The following is a 16151-nucleotide window of genomic DNA, read 5'->3' on the forward strand; positions in this document are numbered from 1 at the left end:
CAGCTCATGACATCACTCGTTACTGGGCCCTGGGTCCGAGACTGTTAATTATCATGAAATTATCCTTATTCAAGTAATCCAGCTTCCAACTATGACACACTGTGTTTGCACTTTCACTCGCCTGCCAGTTGCTGTTTTAATTACGTATTTGCTTGTCAAGTCTGTCAGCACCTTTAATGTTTGCCATGGCGCTGTCTCCTCAGCTATTGATGGTGATACTGTAAATACAAATAACGCTGCCCAGGGAAATAAAGGGGTTTGCCCTCATTAAAGAAGAAGAAAAATGTCTCCGCGATGACAGATGTGTCTGTTATTTACAGGCTGAATTAGACGAGGACAAATCTCAGGTTGGTTGGTTGGCGGTGCAGCAGACGCAGCTGTTCTCACTGTTTGGTGGTTAATGTTCGCTGATGCAGCCTTCTGACAGGCCTGTTACACAGACACTACGTGGTGTCATTGAAATATGGTCTCAATTAAATCAACATTCCGCTTTTCTATTCTGCTGTGTGTTGACTGTGGGAAAACTCTGTGTCTCTTTTCTTGGACCCCAAAACAAATTGTTTGAAACACTCATTTTGCAAATGATCAAATTTGCATGAACGTTGTTGTGTGCTCGACAGCGTTTGAGGCTTGGATATCGATGGGAATGAAAAACGGGAAAAAGAAAAATGGACTGCAAACAGCTTTGCTTTCATTTCTTGACTCGATCATATTGAATGTTCAGAATTGCATCTCCACTCACTGTCAACAACCACAGAAATGATCCATGTAATTGAACTGCAACACACTTTAAATTGTACATCATTTTTTTCTGACAAACAAACAACAATTGCGGAAAGTTGCAGAAGCTGTTGGCAGCTGAAAGCCGCACATTGAATCTGAAGAAATCCAATTTTTTCAAACTAGGATGACACTCAGTGGAGCACTTATCTCCTCCAAGGCCCAACAGTCTGCTTAAATTCAATCAAGCTTCAGAATCCAAATTGCAGACACAAACATGCCTGATTCTTTTAATCAAGATCCACGAATTATTCTCTGAGAAATCAGTGAAAATGTCATAAAATCTCACAAAGTCAAATAAAGAAGAAATAATTGGTTTTACCTGTTTTTACGTAATCATGCTTACAAACAAACCAAAAAACAAACGGACAGGGGTGAAAACATAACCTCCTTGGTAATAACATTTGGTTCTGGGATTTTTGAGGAGTTTTCGGTTATTCATCCAGAAACTTATCATGATACATGTTTATTCTGTGTTGACGCATTTTTAATACATGTCTAACATCTTTCCAAGACATTTCTCTTAGGATGTTCTTTCACACATCTGAGTAGACATAGGTTATGTCAAATTATCTCAAGGGACATGAGGGTCCCTGCTATATTTCTATCTTGTATGGGGTCCCTGGCTGAGAAAAAACGAGACACTCAATTCATGACACTCAAGGCCATGAATTTCACCCGACAAAATGGTGACATTTTATTTGATAACAATAGAAACAAAGGCACCATTTTGCTTGTTGTGTGGATCAAAACTTCACGAACCTATATTTACTATACATGACAGTCTCTCTCTCTCTCCACCGGCCACCCTGCCAACCCATAATACCAGCAAACATTATGAGGTGCAGAAGCACATGGCCGCGCTCCAGAACCTTTGGAGTGCCAAGGCTAACATTGACCAACCTCAGCACTTAAGACACGCAGTTCAGGAGTTCAGCCTTTATTATTTATACCTGTGTCTGTGTGTGTGTGTGTCTGTGTGTGTGTGGCTGCGCTGCGTTCAATACAGCCTTGTTTCACTGACTCTTCACAGTCTGGGATTAATCACTTTGCCATTTGCGTCAACAGGCACGCTAACCTCTCATTCAGTGCTGCCAATTCGGATATTTGGATTTCAAGGACATTGTTTACATTTTGCACAGGCTTGACAGATTCAGTTCAAGCTGGTTTCAATAAAACAACATGGGGGGACATGAGCAAGACTAAAAATGGATTTTCTCTGATGTTAAATAAACTGAAGGGGAGGGGCACGGGGGTCCATAGATTTACGACGCCGCTGCCTTTTTGATTTGGAAGGTTACACAGGAAGTTTGTAATCTGCACAAACAAACTTATTGGGGAGAGTAAGACTCAAACTGTTCCTTTTGCAAAACCCTGTATTCACAGTCGAAATGAAGAAATGTCATGACGAGTGAAACATTCATTTATATGAAACCCAAACTACACTTGGCATGAAATGTTTTTTGGAAAAGGATAAAATATCCGTTTAGCTTCCTTCTGCTCTTTGGATGGAGGGGGGGGGGGGGGTCAATGCTGAGAGAAACTTTCCTCTGTGAGACGGCTCCAGAGCTTTGACAGATGGCTCATCAATAATGCACGGCACCCTGATCATTACACGTCGCCATGTGTTCAGAATCACCGTGTCGAACAGCGGTTTCTCTGATTTACAAATGCATTGACACACATACCAAACTGTAGGAACAGACAGAACGAACACGATCACACCGACAAAGGAATCTTATATATTGGAGCTACCAGAAAGAATCCTCTTCCTGCACGATGCAAGGAATCTGTGTTTTAATATTCACAAAGCCTTCTCCTGCATACTTTTCTCCTTGTACATTATTAATAGATGCAATATCTACCGTGGAGATGATGCAGATTAGCAGCACAAACACAGTTTTTTTTTTTGTCCTCTCCTTTCAGACAGAGAGCAGAAATGCCTTTTCTGAGAACAGCCCTATCTGGGAGCCGAGCCGTCAAGCACGACTCTGCTGCCATGCCAACAGCAGCAAGACCAATCCCTCTCCAATATGCCTCTCCGCCAGTGGATTTGGTAAGAATGCTTTTCATCGTGCCACAGACAAACAGAATAAAAGATGAGCATCTCAACTACACAGCCTCCCTCTCATCTTTGCAAAGACTCCTTCGCTCCAGGCTCACTACCGGAGCCGAAACACTTCCCAGCGCTGTTGTTGTGCTTTATCATCAGCCATTGCTGTGAATCACCGGACAGCAGATTACAGCCTTGTTTATTTGCGTCACATTGTGCTTTGAAACAAGGTTACAGGAGCCTTTCAATAGCACTGTGTTTGAATTGCCTTTTGGTGTAACCCCACTGGAATGAAAGAAATTCTGTGATTAAACTTTTAAACAGACATAAAATATGGAGGGGATTTGCAGACGAGGCCAAAGGCTTATGCACAAGAGCGTGTGTGTGTGTGTGTATGTGGGACATGCAGGGAGAAGTGGAAGACAACTGGGTAAACTTGTGAACGTGTGTCTGTTTCTGCTTGTGACTGCATGCTGCACTCATTTGTCTGCTGGCCCTGCCAAGAGTTTGGATCTTGAGATCTGATCAAAAACCGACTGGGCCTCTGTGGGGGGTGGCGAACAGAATGAAATATGCGGGAGTCGGGGCGGCAGACACACGGCGATGACTTGCATGACCCTGGAAAAGGATGTTGTAATTGTCTCTCGCTCTTCTCCCCCCCGAGGACGCCGACTAGTGCCGTCTTGTGAAGGCAGGACGGCACAAAAGTTGTCAATCTGCACCCTGCCCCACGGTGGAACTTTCCCTCACAGGGTTTTTGACAGCGAGTGCATTCGTCAACAGGAACCCGGCCCACCTCAGAGGTGTGCTCGAGGGCTCGAATTACCTGCACTCCTGATCCTCAGTTTTACTGACAAAAACCAACGCAGACATGATATGGAAAGTATAATGTGGAACAGAGGCATGAATCTCTGATGGCAGCACATTACAGCACTTTAGCCGACGGAATCATCAATCTCTGACAGAGCAGAATCAGAGTCAGGATCTCTAACAGTTCACTGATCAGGGTAATTAAATGCACAAGAGCTGACGCTGGAACAGAGGATTACTGATTCATGGCCACATATTCCTCCAATTCTCCACGCTCGGTTAACTTCTCAAAAGATACATGCAGTGCTAGTACGTCCATCATCCCAAGCAGCCCTGTAGAGAACTGCTGCTGTTATTCACCTCTCCATCCATTAGGGGGCTCTCCAGGAATGACTTTTGAGGTCACCCTCCCCCCAGAGCTCCTCCACCTTCCCCTGGTCGGGCTCCTCTCCATGCTTTAACCAGTCAGTTGTGATATACTGACAGCAGAGCACTGAGCATAATGCACAGAGCGTAGATCGATTGTCGGGGGCTCGGAATTCCCTTTTAAATTGAACGGAAACAGAGGCAAACCCAGACAGTAATTGAAAGTGAGCCCCTCAGTAAAGAAGAAGATGAATGCATATGTGTGTGCATGTGTGTGTTTGTGTGTATGTGCTGTCAGTCAGGGGGTGACCCACATCTTTTCGAATAATCACGTGTGCAGCTCAAAATATTGACTACATCAAGTAAAAGATGTCGGTCTCGACTATGTCATCATGGTGTCCTGGGTGAAACAAATCACTCTGCTGCTGGGTTCTCAATATTCACGAGCTGCCACGTCAGACCAAAGGCAATTTCACAAATGGCCACACTCTGACTCTAAATCTTTAAAGATGGGCCACAACGCAGACAGGACACGACTTTACCTCTGACAGATATGTATCCAACATGCCACCTGGGGAAGGCCACATCTGATTGAGAGCTCAACTAGCAAACAGAGGAAACTACTTCTAACTGCTGGAGGACGTTATCATTCATTGAGTATTATGGCCACTTACAAGGGCCATAAGTCAGAGATTTCCAGAATAAGATCTTAGTATTTCGAGAGTAAAGGGGTAATATTATGAGAATAAAGATGTAATATTATGAGAATAAAATCATAATACTACAGGAATAAAGTCATAATATTTTTTTTTTTTAGGTACATGTCATTTTACTGGGGGAATATCAGAAGACGATCCTGTCGCCTGCATCTAAATGAATTTTGAGTTATACTTAGTTATACTTTAGTATAGGATTCAGAATTAACGAAATACATAATCGTTTGACACACCATATTCTCATTAACATCAAGAATTTGAAAAAACTGCAACATATTGTGTCTATTCCTACGAAAGAACCGCAGGTATTCGGAGGAAGTTTCTTCTTGAAATCATAGATTTCTTCTTAAATATAGTAAAAAACTACTCTTATCATCTTTCAAAATTAAATGTGTAAAGCTTTGGAGCGTGTTAACCCTTCAGCCCAGATGACATTGATCTAGAAAACCAGCAAACTTAGAAGACTAGGACATTTGACTAAATAATGTGATTATATGATAATAGTTCATAATATTTCCTCTGTTGAATGCCATGGTGCCAATCAAAAAACAATCTACAGCCATAAGTCAGTATGTTTGGGTTTTCTGTCCACATTGACAGGTGATAAGATTCAGGAACCTTGTCCCCGACTACTTTACACTATTGAGATACTATTGTCAAGGTAGAATCTGTGTTTGTTCTTACTTGCAGATGCCGTCTTCTGGGTCCTCCAGACCAAACCTCTCATCAAAGTTGAGCTGGATCCTCATGTTGCTGGGTGCCACTAGTCTCCAGGTCAATGCAGTATTCCTGGGATACCTATGTGGGAAGTCTGGGCTCTGGACCATTCCCTCTCCAGATACTGTTATGATCTTCTCCTGATGGGAATCTTGCACTCCTAAAAAACAGACCAACGACAACACGTCAAGCAAGGGACTGAAATGATTTGGTCATTGGGTTTGCACAGGAGTTATCAATAAGCACTTCTTAATCTGTTGATTAGGTACAACCTGCTCTACAAAGATCTCAAAGTGAAAGTTTCAACATCTTATTTTTTCCATGTCAACTGACTGCATGATAACTGCTTGGATGACATGCTATGAGTCGTTGGCCCAATGGTTCGCCATGAAAGGAAACCTGGATCTGAGGCTGACTCACACTCAGGGCTTTGCTTTGAATAATAAACACAAGAGGCTGAAAGGCAGAAAGTGTGTAGAGGCAGGACTGAAGTGTCCTTTCAAAGAAGGGTGGACAGGACCAGTCTTACACCAGTGAGGTCGAGCTCAGCAGTGGGAATGCCCAGACAAAAGCTGACAGATGACGGCATGGGAAATATGAACATAAAAAGTTGTAATCCTGTGTTGTTGTTATCATGAAGTCATGAGTCCAAAACTTCCAGCTCAAAGGTAACATAGCCTGATGGGTTTCACCAGGCTCCTCTCATAATGCCATTAGTGCCCACTGGGACCAGTGACTGCAGGGTGTTAATCACAGTGATGAAGCTTGTCAGTCAGTCCCTCGGGGCTCCATCAGGCCCTGTCACCTTCAGGAGACAAATTGCCCGGCTGCTTCCACCTGAGGCTCGTCGCAATGACAACACCCTGAAGATCTTCTGACCGTTTTCAACACAAAGACAGCTGGGACAGACGTTTCCTGATTAATCGATTCAATCTGTAGATGACGACAGATAGACTGTTGTCATAACTTTGCTCGGTGGGACGCTAGTTATTCACATTCACAAATATCCATAGAAATCCATGGAAATGCAGTACAGAGGCCAAAGGTTCCATAATCTGCACTTGCACTCGTCAACACTCTCATCGAATTTGTTTTGGCATGAGAGCAATTGGCAGAACAACAATATGCTAATATCAATGCTGCCTCAATACATTGTTATTAGTATCAACATGCTGTGTTGAAGTCTCTTTCTCAAAGATTACACAGAAAATGTATTCCGTCCTCCGTCTGCCCTCGATTTGTTTGAGCTGTATTTATTTTCGCACTGATGATCATTCAGCATACACAAACCAATGCAATATGTCTAGCCGTCAGTGGAACCAGCAGCGGGGGTTTAATATGCTCAGGAGAGGGAGTGTGCTGCTTGCAAGTTTGTTACAGCATTAGACGGATGAGTAACCGTTTCCTCTGTGCAACTTCCATCAACAAATTTGTATTTGAGACACATTTTGAGCTTGATTACTCTTTATTTTGCCATAAATGTGATTAGGGGGATAATTCGTGCCCAGTGGTGTGATTCACTCTGAGGTTATTTGTTTGCAATAGAAACAAAAACACAGGCAGGTTAAGTTTGTTCCTATGTTCTCACCCTGTGTAAAGTCAAATAACGGTTCCCTGAGAGCTGCTCTGATTTTCTCAGGACGGTTCCCAAGGACAACAAATCTGTCGAGAGCCGGTGAGACAACTTCAGCTGGGTCTGTTTTTCACTGACAGTCAAACGCTAGAGAATCAACAGTTCTGCCCTCTGTAGCTCACACTTGTCACATTACAACTATCAGCGTATAGTCTACGATCATAACATTAATAAATCAACTCAGTAATTCTTCATAACTTTTGAAACAACATATTATTATTTGTTGTTTTAAGACATTACGGCTAAAACGTCAGTGTCAGATTTGATCAGCAAGCTAATGAGCTAGCTAGCCTATTTACACGATTACGCAAAAACTACCAAACCGACTTCCACGAAATTTGGTTGTGTGGAAGAGTATGACCCAGTGAAGATCAATTTAAATTTTGGATAAGATCCAGATTAACAGATGGATCTAGGATTGATTTTTTTTCACATGTTTTTGTCTCAAGAAACTCGTAAACTTTTTTCAAATGTTCCCATTTACTTTTCTAACGCAGTAATAATTCAATAACATGTAGCAATACTTTCCCAAAGATTGACAAAGCATCATTGGATTTTCTTGTCGTTAACAGGAACTCACTGTCTCGTCACTGATTCAATAAATAAACAACGCTTTTGTGGAAATGTAACTTGATTTCATTTGGACGTTGTGTCCTGGCATCCTGTCTGACGCTGTCTGTCAACACAGCGAGCAGATAATACATCACTGACACCTTATGAAAGGAGACAAAAAAAGGTAGCAGATTCACTTTGATGTTTTCATTTTGGGTTTGGTGGCGAGCCAGGTGGGAACAGACTGAATGACAGTGTGCCAGATGCATAGCAAAACAACGCCCAGGCATGACTTCTCAATGAACAGGCTCTTTCATAACTGGGTGAAGAGTTTGACCCAGAGTACAAACTGTCAAACCAAGTAAAAGCCACTTTCTCCTGGCAAATCATCGCTTTTGGAATATATGCGGTTCTTTTGGACAGCAAATAGACATTGGACTTAAAAAAAACAAAACTTTAAGCAATAATTTCTGGTCTGGGACAACAACTTTCTCAGGGGGGTTTACAACAACATCATACTATTCAAATAAATCAAGTGAAATGCTATAATCCTTGAGTCAATATTTCTTTAACGTCATTGTACAAAATATGGCAGATTTCTCTGTTGGTTGTTGCTGCAAGTGGCTGCAACACACTGGCTTTGATTGACTGTCTTTATATCCATCTGCTGGCTCAGGAGGAAACAAGCCGATAGCTTTCATGCTATTAAAGCTCGGCCCTCCATCACAGTGACATGTTTTTAATTACAACCCCATTAGTGTGGACTCTGGCATGCAGGCTAATAAAGTACATATTCAATAATGTGAAGGGAAAAAAATTTGTGGTCCTCCAATATATGACTCAATATGTTTTGTATCGCATGTGTGATGCACATGGCATCAATAGAAGTGGCATATATTTGCACGATTGTGATTAAATGTCTGCTTTTTAGTGCACTTGGGGAAAATCTGTTCGATATTGACTGAAATGCCTTTTTATTATGACTGTAATTAAGTGGAGGATGTGAATATAAAGTCTGTGCTTGATTTTGCAGATAAAGGGAGAAAAAGAAGTTCTACATTAAACCATTAGTTCCTGATGAAAAGGCCGTCCAGAGATATGCACGGATGAAAGCATGTTCACTCCAAAAAAAGTCTGCAAATATCCAGCTAAATCCGCACTCACTTAACACAAGTAACTTCAGTAGGTGGGGGGGAACAATGTGTTTGCATTCCTCTTTTGTTCAGGTCTCGGTGCATGAAGCTCAGGACCGAGCGGTCCAAGGGATTCTGCACTGGGATCTTTTGTTCGCTTGCATCAAAGCAGAAACTCCTGAAGAGCGAGCTCCTTCAGAGTTCATCAGCTGAAAACCAATATTAGATTAAAGCGTCTTTCACAAGGTCGTATAAACAACAACGCTCCTTTATAGTCCTGAAGCTTTCCTATATCATTTTTCAATAAACAACGCCGTCTTTTCATGCTTCTCTCTCAGTTGGACCTTCCCCGTTCACACCCTCGCCCTCGGATTTACCCTCCATCTGCGATACTGTAAAAATGCGCCGACACGCCGCCGGCCGCGCAGGATTCTGGGTGTAACGTTGACTCGGGAATTACCTCACTCTCGGGGTTAACCAGTGTCATCTAATGATCAGAGACGCGGTCCCCCAGAGTGAATTACCTCAAACATGACTTTTCCTTGACCTACTTTTTTTTCCTCCGTGAGGAAAGTGGAGCCGACTATTAAGGGAGGAAGTGACTCTGAATAAATAGGAGCCTATACAGTGCAGCCATTGTGCTTTGTTCACACATTAGTTGGTGGAACCATTCATGCTGTTAAACATTAACCTTTCCCCTGCCAGAGCAAGACTGGAGCGAGCATGTAGGGAACTATAGACATGTGCACATTGTTATGTTAGTGTACATAAGCACTGAGAGCCTATATTAATACTACTGCTACTGATGGTCATACGAATTATAACAGTAATAAAGGAGTAATATAAATATCCACATACATAGAACACTGCGCAGCGATGACACAATAGAGCGTAACACCTACTTTTAGAACGGCTCTGGTTCCGGCATCTACCTCAGATGGTTACAATATTATGGCTGATATCTAAAATCTCTTTTCGTGGGAATGGGATTTTTACTTCAAAGACTTTGTATTTGGTTTCCATTCATTGTGGACAAGCTAAACAAAACCTAAATCTTAAACCATGACCTCAGACGTTAGGTTTTGCCTCATCAGGACTGGGCTTTGGTCCCCATGAGGTCTACTTGTCCTTACAAGGTCAGTGTTTATGCTGGGAAAGGTCCTTAAGAGGTAAAAGGAGTGCACACACACACACACACACACTGGCAGACTTTGCATTAATAAATATCAGATGCCTTCAAGGGAGGATTAACTAATGAGACCTGCCCACGTTGTCCAGACAGCTGCAAGTTTCTCATATAAAAGCTACGGGAGGAATGAGAACTATTCACTCTGGCTTCTGTTAAACTCACCAAATTCATCTTTCCTCACATGATATCATTACAGTAACTCACCACATGTGTGTCGGCTTTGGAGTTTATCTGGTGGTCACACTGAAGGATATAGGAGACACAACGTTCTGACTTTCTTCTGGCGAACGAGGTACAGTCGGGGGGCCGCAGCACTTACATCCCCAAAGAATTGGTTTGGACTCAAACTTAAAACAAAAGGAAATATATTAATTCCCACTGGAAATCAAACTGGTGAGGATTACACTGCCACATGGTTGTGGTTGCTCCGCTCGTTGGCCCCGATGATTATTTTCACACATGACGTTGCTGTAGATCGGCGCTGGGACTTCCCCCGTGTTCTCCCAGCAGCCTCACGCATCACGGATAACCGCTCACGACAGCTATTTCCTGTCCGATAATCGACAGCCGGGTCACTTTGACACTTAATCCAAATTGTTTTTAATTTCAGCGCTGTTACCCGCTGATCAAAACGAATGCGAACCCCCCCCCCCCCCCCCACCCCCCCCCCCCCCCCCCCCCCCCCCCCGAGCTACAGAGACGGAGCAGCTTTGTCCAGGTGATGAAACTGTACCTAACAAAGGACTCCCTTTTTTTCAGGGCATGACTTTCAGGTTGGATGCAATCACTCCCACATCTGTTGCTTATTAAAGACAGTGCAGCAGTTACTACAGGTGCAGTAAATTCCCAACCCTGCTTAGGATATTTATTGCTTTTGGGTTTACAGTCGGTCAGGCCGAGAGAGGGCTGAAACACGCCATGGGAATCTTTCATACCATTAAAAAAAATAATTTGGCTGCGTGGGACCCTTCTGCAGCCATTTAATCTGCCAGGCATATGCTCCTGTATGTAGGACTGAAGCAGAACAGGCTTGACACCCAGATTCCCACGAGGGGCGGCTGAAGAAAGGTACGACAGATAGCGGGATTTGATTATAGACTGTATATAACTCACCCGATTACACATGTCTTATGAACTGAATGACTGGTGCATGTATGTTGAGGTACATAAATTATATGAACACAGATTTACATATCCATCTCTGCTCCATGATAACTCCCTGGAAGGGAACAGGTATTTACTGTGATCCAACAGGAGCTGCCTTCACTAATATCTTTTCATAAGCGTAAAAGAAATACACTGTGTGATATTAATATTAACTGTTATTTTCTTTCCTCATGTCCACTGGTTTGTTTATTGGTTGGTTTGTCAGCAGAATTATGCAGAAACCACATGGATTCTGCATAATGACATTGATCCGGAGAAAGGTGCGAATCCAGCAATATTTTTAATCACTTTCTTTTACCATAGATTTTAGCTGATTTAAATGTAGTTTCATAAGGGCACTGTCGGGCCTCGGCAGAGTTATGATCTCTAACTGAGACCTCGTCTAGTTGAAGATTATTTAAAATCCAGTAGCGTTGACTGACACCCTGAGCAAAGCTGCAAAGCATTTCCTTATCTCCCCGCTCGACCGTGCCAGAGAGTAGACTCCCTCTCTCTCATGGCAGAAATGTCCCTGATAATATTGATCAATCAACAGCTGTCAATACTGTGTGACCTGCTGAAGAGCCCTTTAGCAAAACAACAGAGCTCTACCTCGATCACTCATGGTGAAGTGCAATGGACACTACCCCCACTGCACAAATACAATAAATGATGATGTAAAATGAAAACATTTTCATTGGCCATTTTGGAAAAGGGTTCTTTAGTCAGTACATCTGTTTTTAAATCATATTCTGTATTTGATATCATATCCGCTGTGGTAACAGAGCGACAGAAACGCAGCTAGAGATGCAGTTGGGCTCCAACCCTCTCTGTCGTCTCCCCGATGCCCTTTACAAGCCTTTCACACTTAACAGGTGGACTATTATGACCAGAGAAAGCATTTTTAAGTGCAAAGGTCAGAGGTCATGAGAAACGTAATCAGTCCGCTGGTGTCGTAACATAATAACGTGATGGTTTATGGATCCCTGCAATGAAATGCTCAATTTCACACCGCTGCACCTACAGGGGGGGCCAGAGCAGGCGGTGACCCATGAGCACGAGGGGGGGGGTGAGAACGACCCGATCAGGAACCCTTAAGCAGGGCAGGTCATTTTTCCGAGAGGGCTGCTGCAGCCAGGGGTCGCCTGACTGAAGGGTGTAGCGTCTCTCTCTCCTCCCTCTCGCTCTCCATGAGGTCAACCTGGCCAAGTAGGACGGAGCGACATCTGTTGACACCTGCTGCAGAGGCAAAACATCTGCAGATCATATCAGATGGCCAAACCTGATACTGCCAGTGTGTGTGTGTGTGTGTGTGTGTATGTACAGCTTTCCCACAGAAGGTTTATATTGACCATATGCTTATAAATGCCTGAAACAGAATGAGGAATTATAGACAGGGATCTCAAACTTACGTGTTTTATAGTATTAAAACAACTGCAGGAACATTTTGGTGGATGTCCATCTGCACGTGTTATTAACAATAATTCATTAAGGTATTATTAAGTATATTTGTTCTCCAGATTATTACACCAACTGTTAGAACATGTTATAAACAGGTAATAGCAGAATTTAGTTTTTATCTTTCTGCACTAAGAAGCTCTTAAACATGCAGAAGACTAGATGTTTAAAATCCAGGCCAAAGTCAATGTACACTCATCTTCAAAATATTGTATTTATATGTGTAATATCATGCTGCTGTATTTCAAAGACCAAATATAATGAGGGTTTTTTTGAAGCCACAGCGACAGGTTGTTGATGGTAGTAAATGTAAATTCATGTGCCAGCACCTGTGAGTTTGTGTGAAATGCAGACGCACACAAAAGCTAAACAGAAGTCTTTCAACCCCTCAGGCTCTGGCCCCGTCCAGAGTGAAACCCGTCACCACACAACGGCCTCTCCTCAGGTTACGGCGCTTCCCCGCCCCTCAGTGATTTCTTGGAGCCTCTAATTAGTGCCCACACTTGTGTTTGGCATCCAGAGGAAGGAAGATTGAGTGTCAGTCTTTTCACTACAGCCGTCCATTTGTGTTGACCCTCTGGAATTCTGTGTCTGAGCCCCTAAACCCGGATTTAGACATGATATCAGCCCCAGAATCAGTCATAAAGTGAAATATAAACCCCTCCCGTCTCTGTTTTCTCATTTATGAAATAAACCGCACCAACAGATACAAGCAAATGAAATGTAAGTCTCCCTCATTATGTCTTAAAATTACTCCAGATTTGAACATGAAGGTCTCTCTTTGCCAAAGCCCGACACATGCTACATACACTCAAGAGACATCAGTCCCCTAAATATGTCAGATCCATGAATTATTCCATGGGAAAACTCTGAAAATGTCATGGATCCTCCTCTTTGTCTGGATCCACCCCAAAATGTAAAGGGAACTTTCTTGGCTCATGTCCCGTCCTTGCAACTTGTTTCGTAGGAATACGTACAGTAGTTTTGGGGATACTCCTGCTGAAAAACAAACTAACAAACCAAGAGACGGGGGTGAAAACCTCCTCTGTACAGGTAATAAATGCCCCGTTTGTTACCCGATATCGCCTCCTTTTCAAGGCAAAACATCCAGTAGCATTGACACTGATTCGTTGGGAATAAAACCAGCGAAACAGCCTAAATTGACAAATTACTTCTGGGACAGCAATAAACAAGAAGAGTACTTGGCAAAATCGAAGAACTAGAGCAGTTGCCAGGGCCTTCATTATGCTCAAATATAGCGCAGTATAATGAGCGTAAGGCCACTCGACAAGTTGCAACTGTGTACAGGGCTGTAAGTCTCCCGCTGTCGCTCTCACCAAATTACAATCTAGCCCCGTTGCCTTCTGTAATGCGTGGTGCCCCAAATCAACCTCAATTTCCTCGTGCGCTGTCAAACTCAAAATCAGTATCAGAGTTAATTTTTGTTAAGTGGACAGAATGATTTAGTTCGGCAGAAAAAGGAAAGTAAGAAGCTTGTGAGATGTTTCTCACAAACATTGGGCAATGGGGACTAACCGCCCCTTCTGGCTGGAAACCAGGCGTTGACAGACGAACCACGTCTTATTTAAACTTCTTTCCACAGCTGTGGATGGCAGCTCCGGGCTGCTTTGTAGTCACATCTGTGAGCTGGACAGCTGGATGTTTGGAGAAAATTACAGTTTGATCTGTGGGAGCCGCAGATTGGAAGACAGCTTTGCCGTACCAGATCCAGACACTGCGATTAGGACTGATCAGAGATCCAGGTTTTGCAATAAATGTCGCTGAGAGGATTGATGGCTGATCACAACCCAGTTTGTACTTCCCCTGGCTCCAAGACAGAAACACTCAAATCTGCAATGAACAGCTTGGAAGAGGTCAATAATGCTTCCAACTAATGATTTCTAAATTGATCTGGGACTCCACATATCTGCGCTGGGATCTCAGTAAAGCTTAGGTTGCATCTTGGACAACGGCCAGATTCAAACACTGAGCGAGTTTGTCTTCACACATCTTCCTCCCCTTGTCCAATTACTTGAGTCTTATCTTGAATCATGAAAATCCAAGTAAGACAGACCTCCCGGTGCTTTTAAACACGCAGAGCAACGCAGCCAAGAAGCAACGTCCGTCTTAACACGACAGCCTTCTGAGGTTTGGTGAAACTGAATGATTCATGCAAAGTTAACCAAATTTAAATGTGGCGTTTTAAGACTAAATTGATCAGTTTCTTTAAGCATGTTGTCCTGGATCTTTAATCACTTCCAAACCACTGAGCCTGTGTAAACTTTTGTCTCAGCTGTCTTGAGAAGTGGAGCTGCTGTGCAGAACTCAGGGTAATGAAAGTGTGTTCCTTTCAACCTCTATTTACCAAGGGAGGGTTTTTTGTCGAGCACAACTGCTCTTTTCCTGTTACATCCTACACTTACACAGACAGGCCTGTTACTGCCGACTACAGCCTTGGTCTCTTGCATTCGGTCAGAAGCACTGTGACTGCAGTTGTTTGCAGAGATGCGAGCAGTGTGTGTCTAACCCACTGTCCTGAAACTCTCACATGATTCAACCGGACGCCCTCACTGGTCAAAAGCTTGTTTACCCAATAATTCAGCAACCAACAGCCACACATCCAGTCCACTGCTTCCTACCATCAGTGCCAAAGTCGAACGCATGTCCTCCAAACCCCAGGGAACAATATCTGTGCATGCATCCCCACATCGCAACTTGCCAAAGGGCTGCCTTCGCTAAACCAAGCAAGTTTGTACCTGGATCTTTGGAGTTGACATGAGTAGCAATTTGAGGATTAGAACATGGGAAAATTGATGTTTCTGAGGGGAAACATCTGCAGGCCAGGGCAGTGACTTAGTGTCTGCAGGTTAATTCCTCTAAGAGGGGAATACAATAATTGTATAATTGCAATGTTGCACACAGAGAAACTCTGTATGGATTCATTCATCCGGCGGTTTCCGAAGGATTTGTATTTCAATCATTGTGGCAGCACTGTTTGAAGAAATACAAAGGGCTGCAGTGTACGCGGCCTTGGAAAGCCAAATTGCAAAAAGCAAAACTCTGAAACTCGAAATCTTTTTGATGAACAGCCTCATCCCTCTGCCTCTCACTGGTCTTAGCGTTATCGAATGTGAACGGCATGAGGTTATTAAAGTGCTGTCGGCATCGGAACTGTTTTCAAATCCGCAATTTCTGGTGTTGATGGATGTTTCCCCCCCAAAAACAACAGACCAATCAGCTCGAGAAACCAATCAGAGCTCATCTTCCTACGTAGTTTGCCCGCTTCAGTCAGTGAAGAGATATCCACAGACAACACAACCATGTTAGGATCATAACAGTTGTTTGTGTTATTGTACATTCACGTGCAGACTTTATTTTACTAATGTGAAAAACTATTTATGGGAACTTTTACTAACAGCTTGTGGATTTAGATTTGATTTGTCACCTCCTCGTGATTAATCAGTGTGATTATGATTAACCTGCATCCATAAAGTCAGTGGAACATAATTTAATCAGTTGCTCTGCAAATGCAATTGCAGCCTATCAAATCATTAATTACTTATTGCCCAGTTTGAGCTTGGTGTCTATTTATCGAAGG

General features: G+C 43.0%; 1 protein-coding gene across 3 annotated transcripts in view; it reads right to left on the reverse strand.

Moving 5' to 3' along the window:
- pdgfc (platelet derived growth factor c) overlaps positions 1–16151 on the reverse strand; it is a 44324-nt gene that overhangs the window by 11162 nt on the left and 17011 nt on the right. For all 3 annotated transcript variants that reach the window (XM_034598589.1, XM_034598587.1, XM_034598588.1), the window contains exon 2: positions 5410–5602. In XM_034598589.1, coding sequence (XP_034454480.1) covers positions 5410–5602 — 193 coding nt within the window. The remainder of the gene's footprint in view (positions 1–5409; positions 5603–16151) is intronic.

The sequence above is a fragment of the Hippoglossus hippoglossus genome, chromosome 10 (genome assembly GCF_009819705.1).
Source record: "Hippoglossus hippoglossus isolate fHipHip1 chromosome 10, fHipHip1.pri, whole genome shotgun sequence".
Lineage (NCBI taxonomy): Eukaryota > Metazoa > Chordata > Actinopteri > Pleuronectiformes > Pleuronectidae > Hippoglossus > Hippoglossus hippoglossus.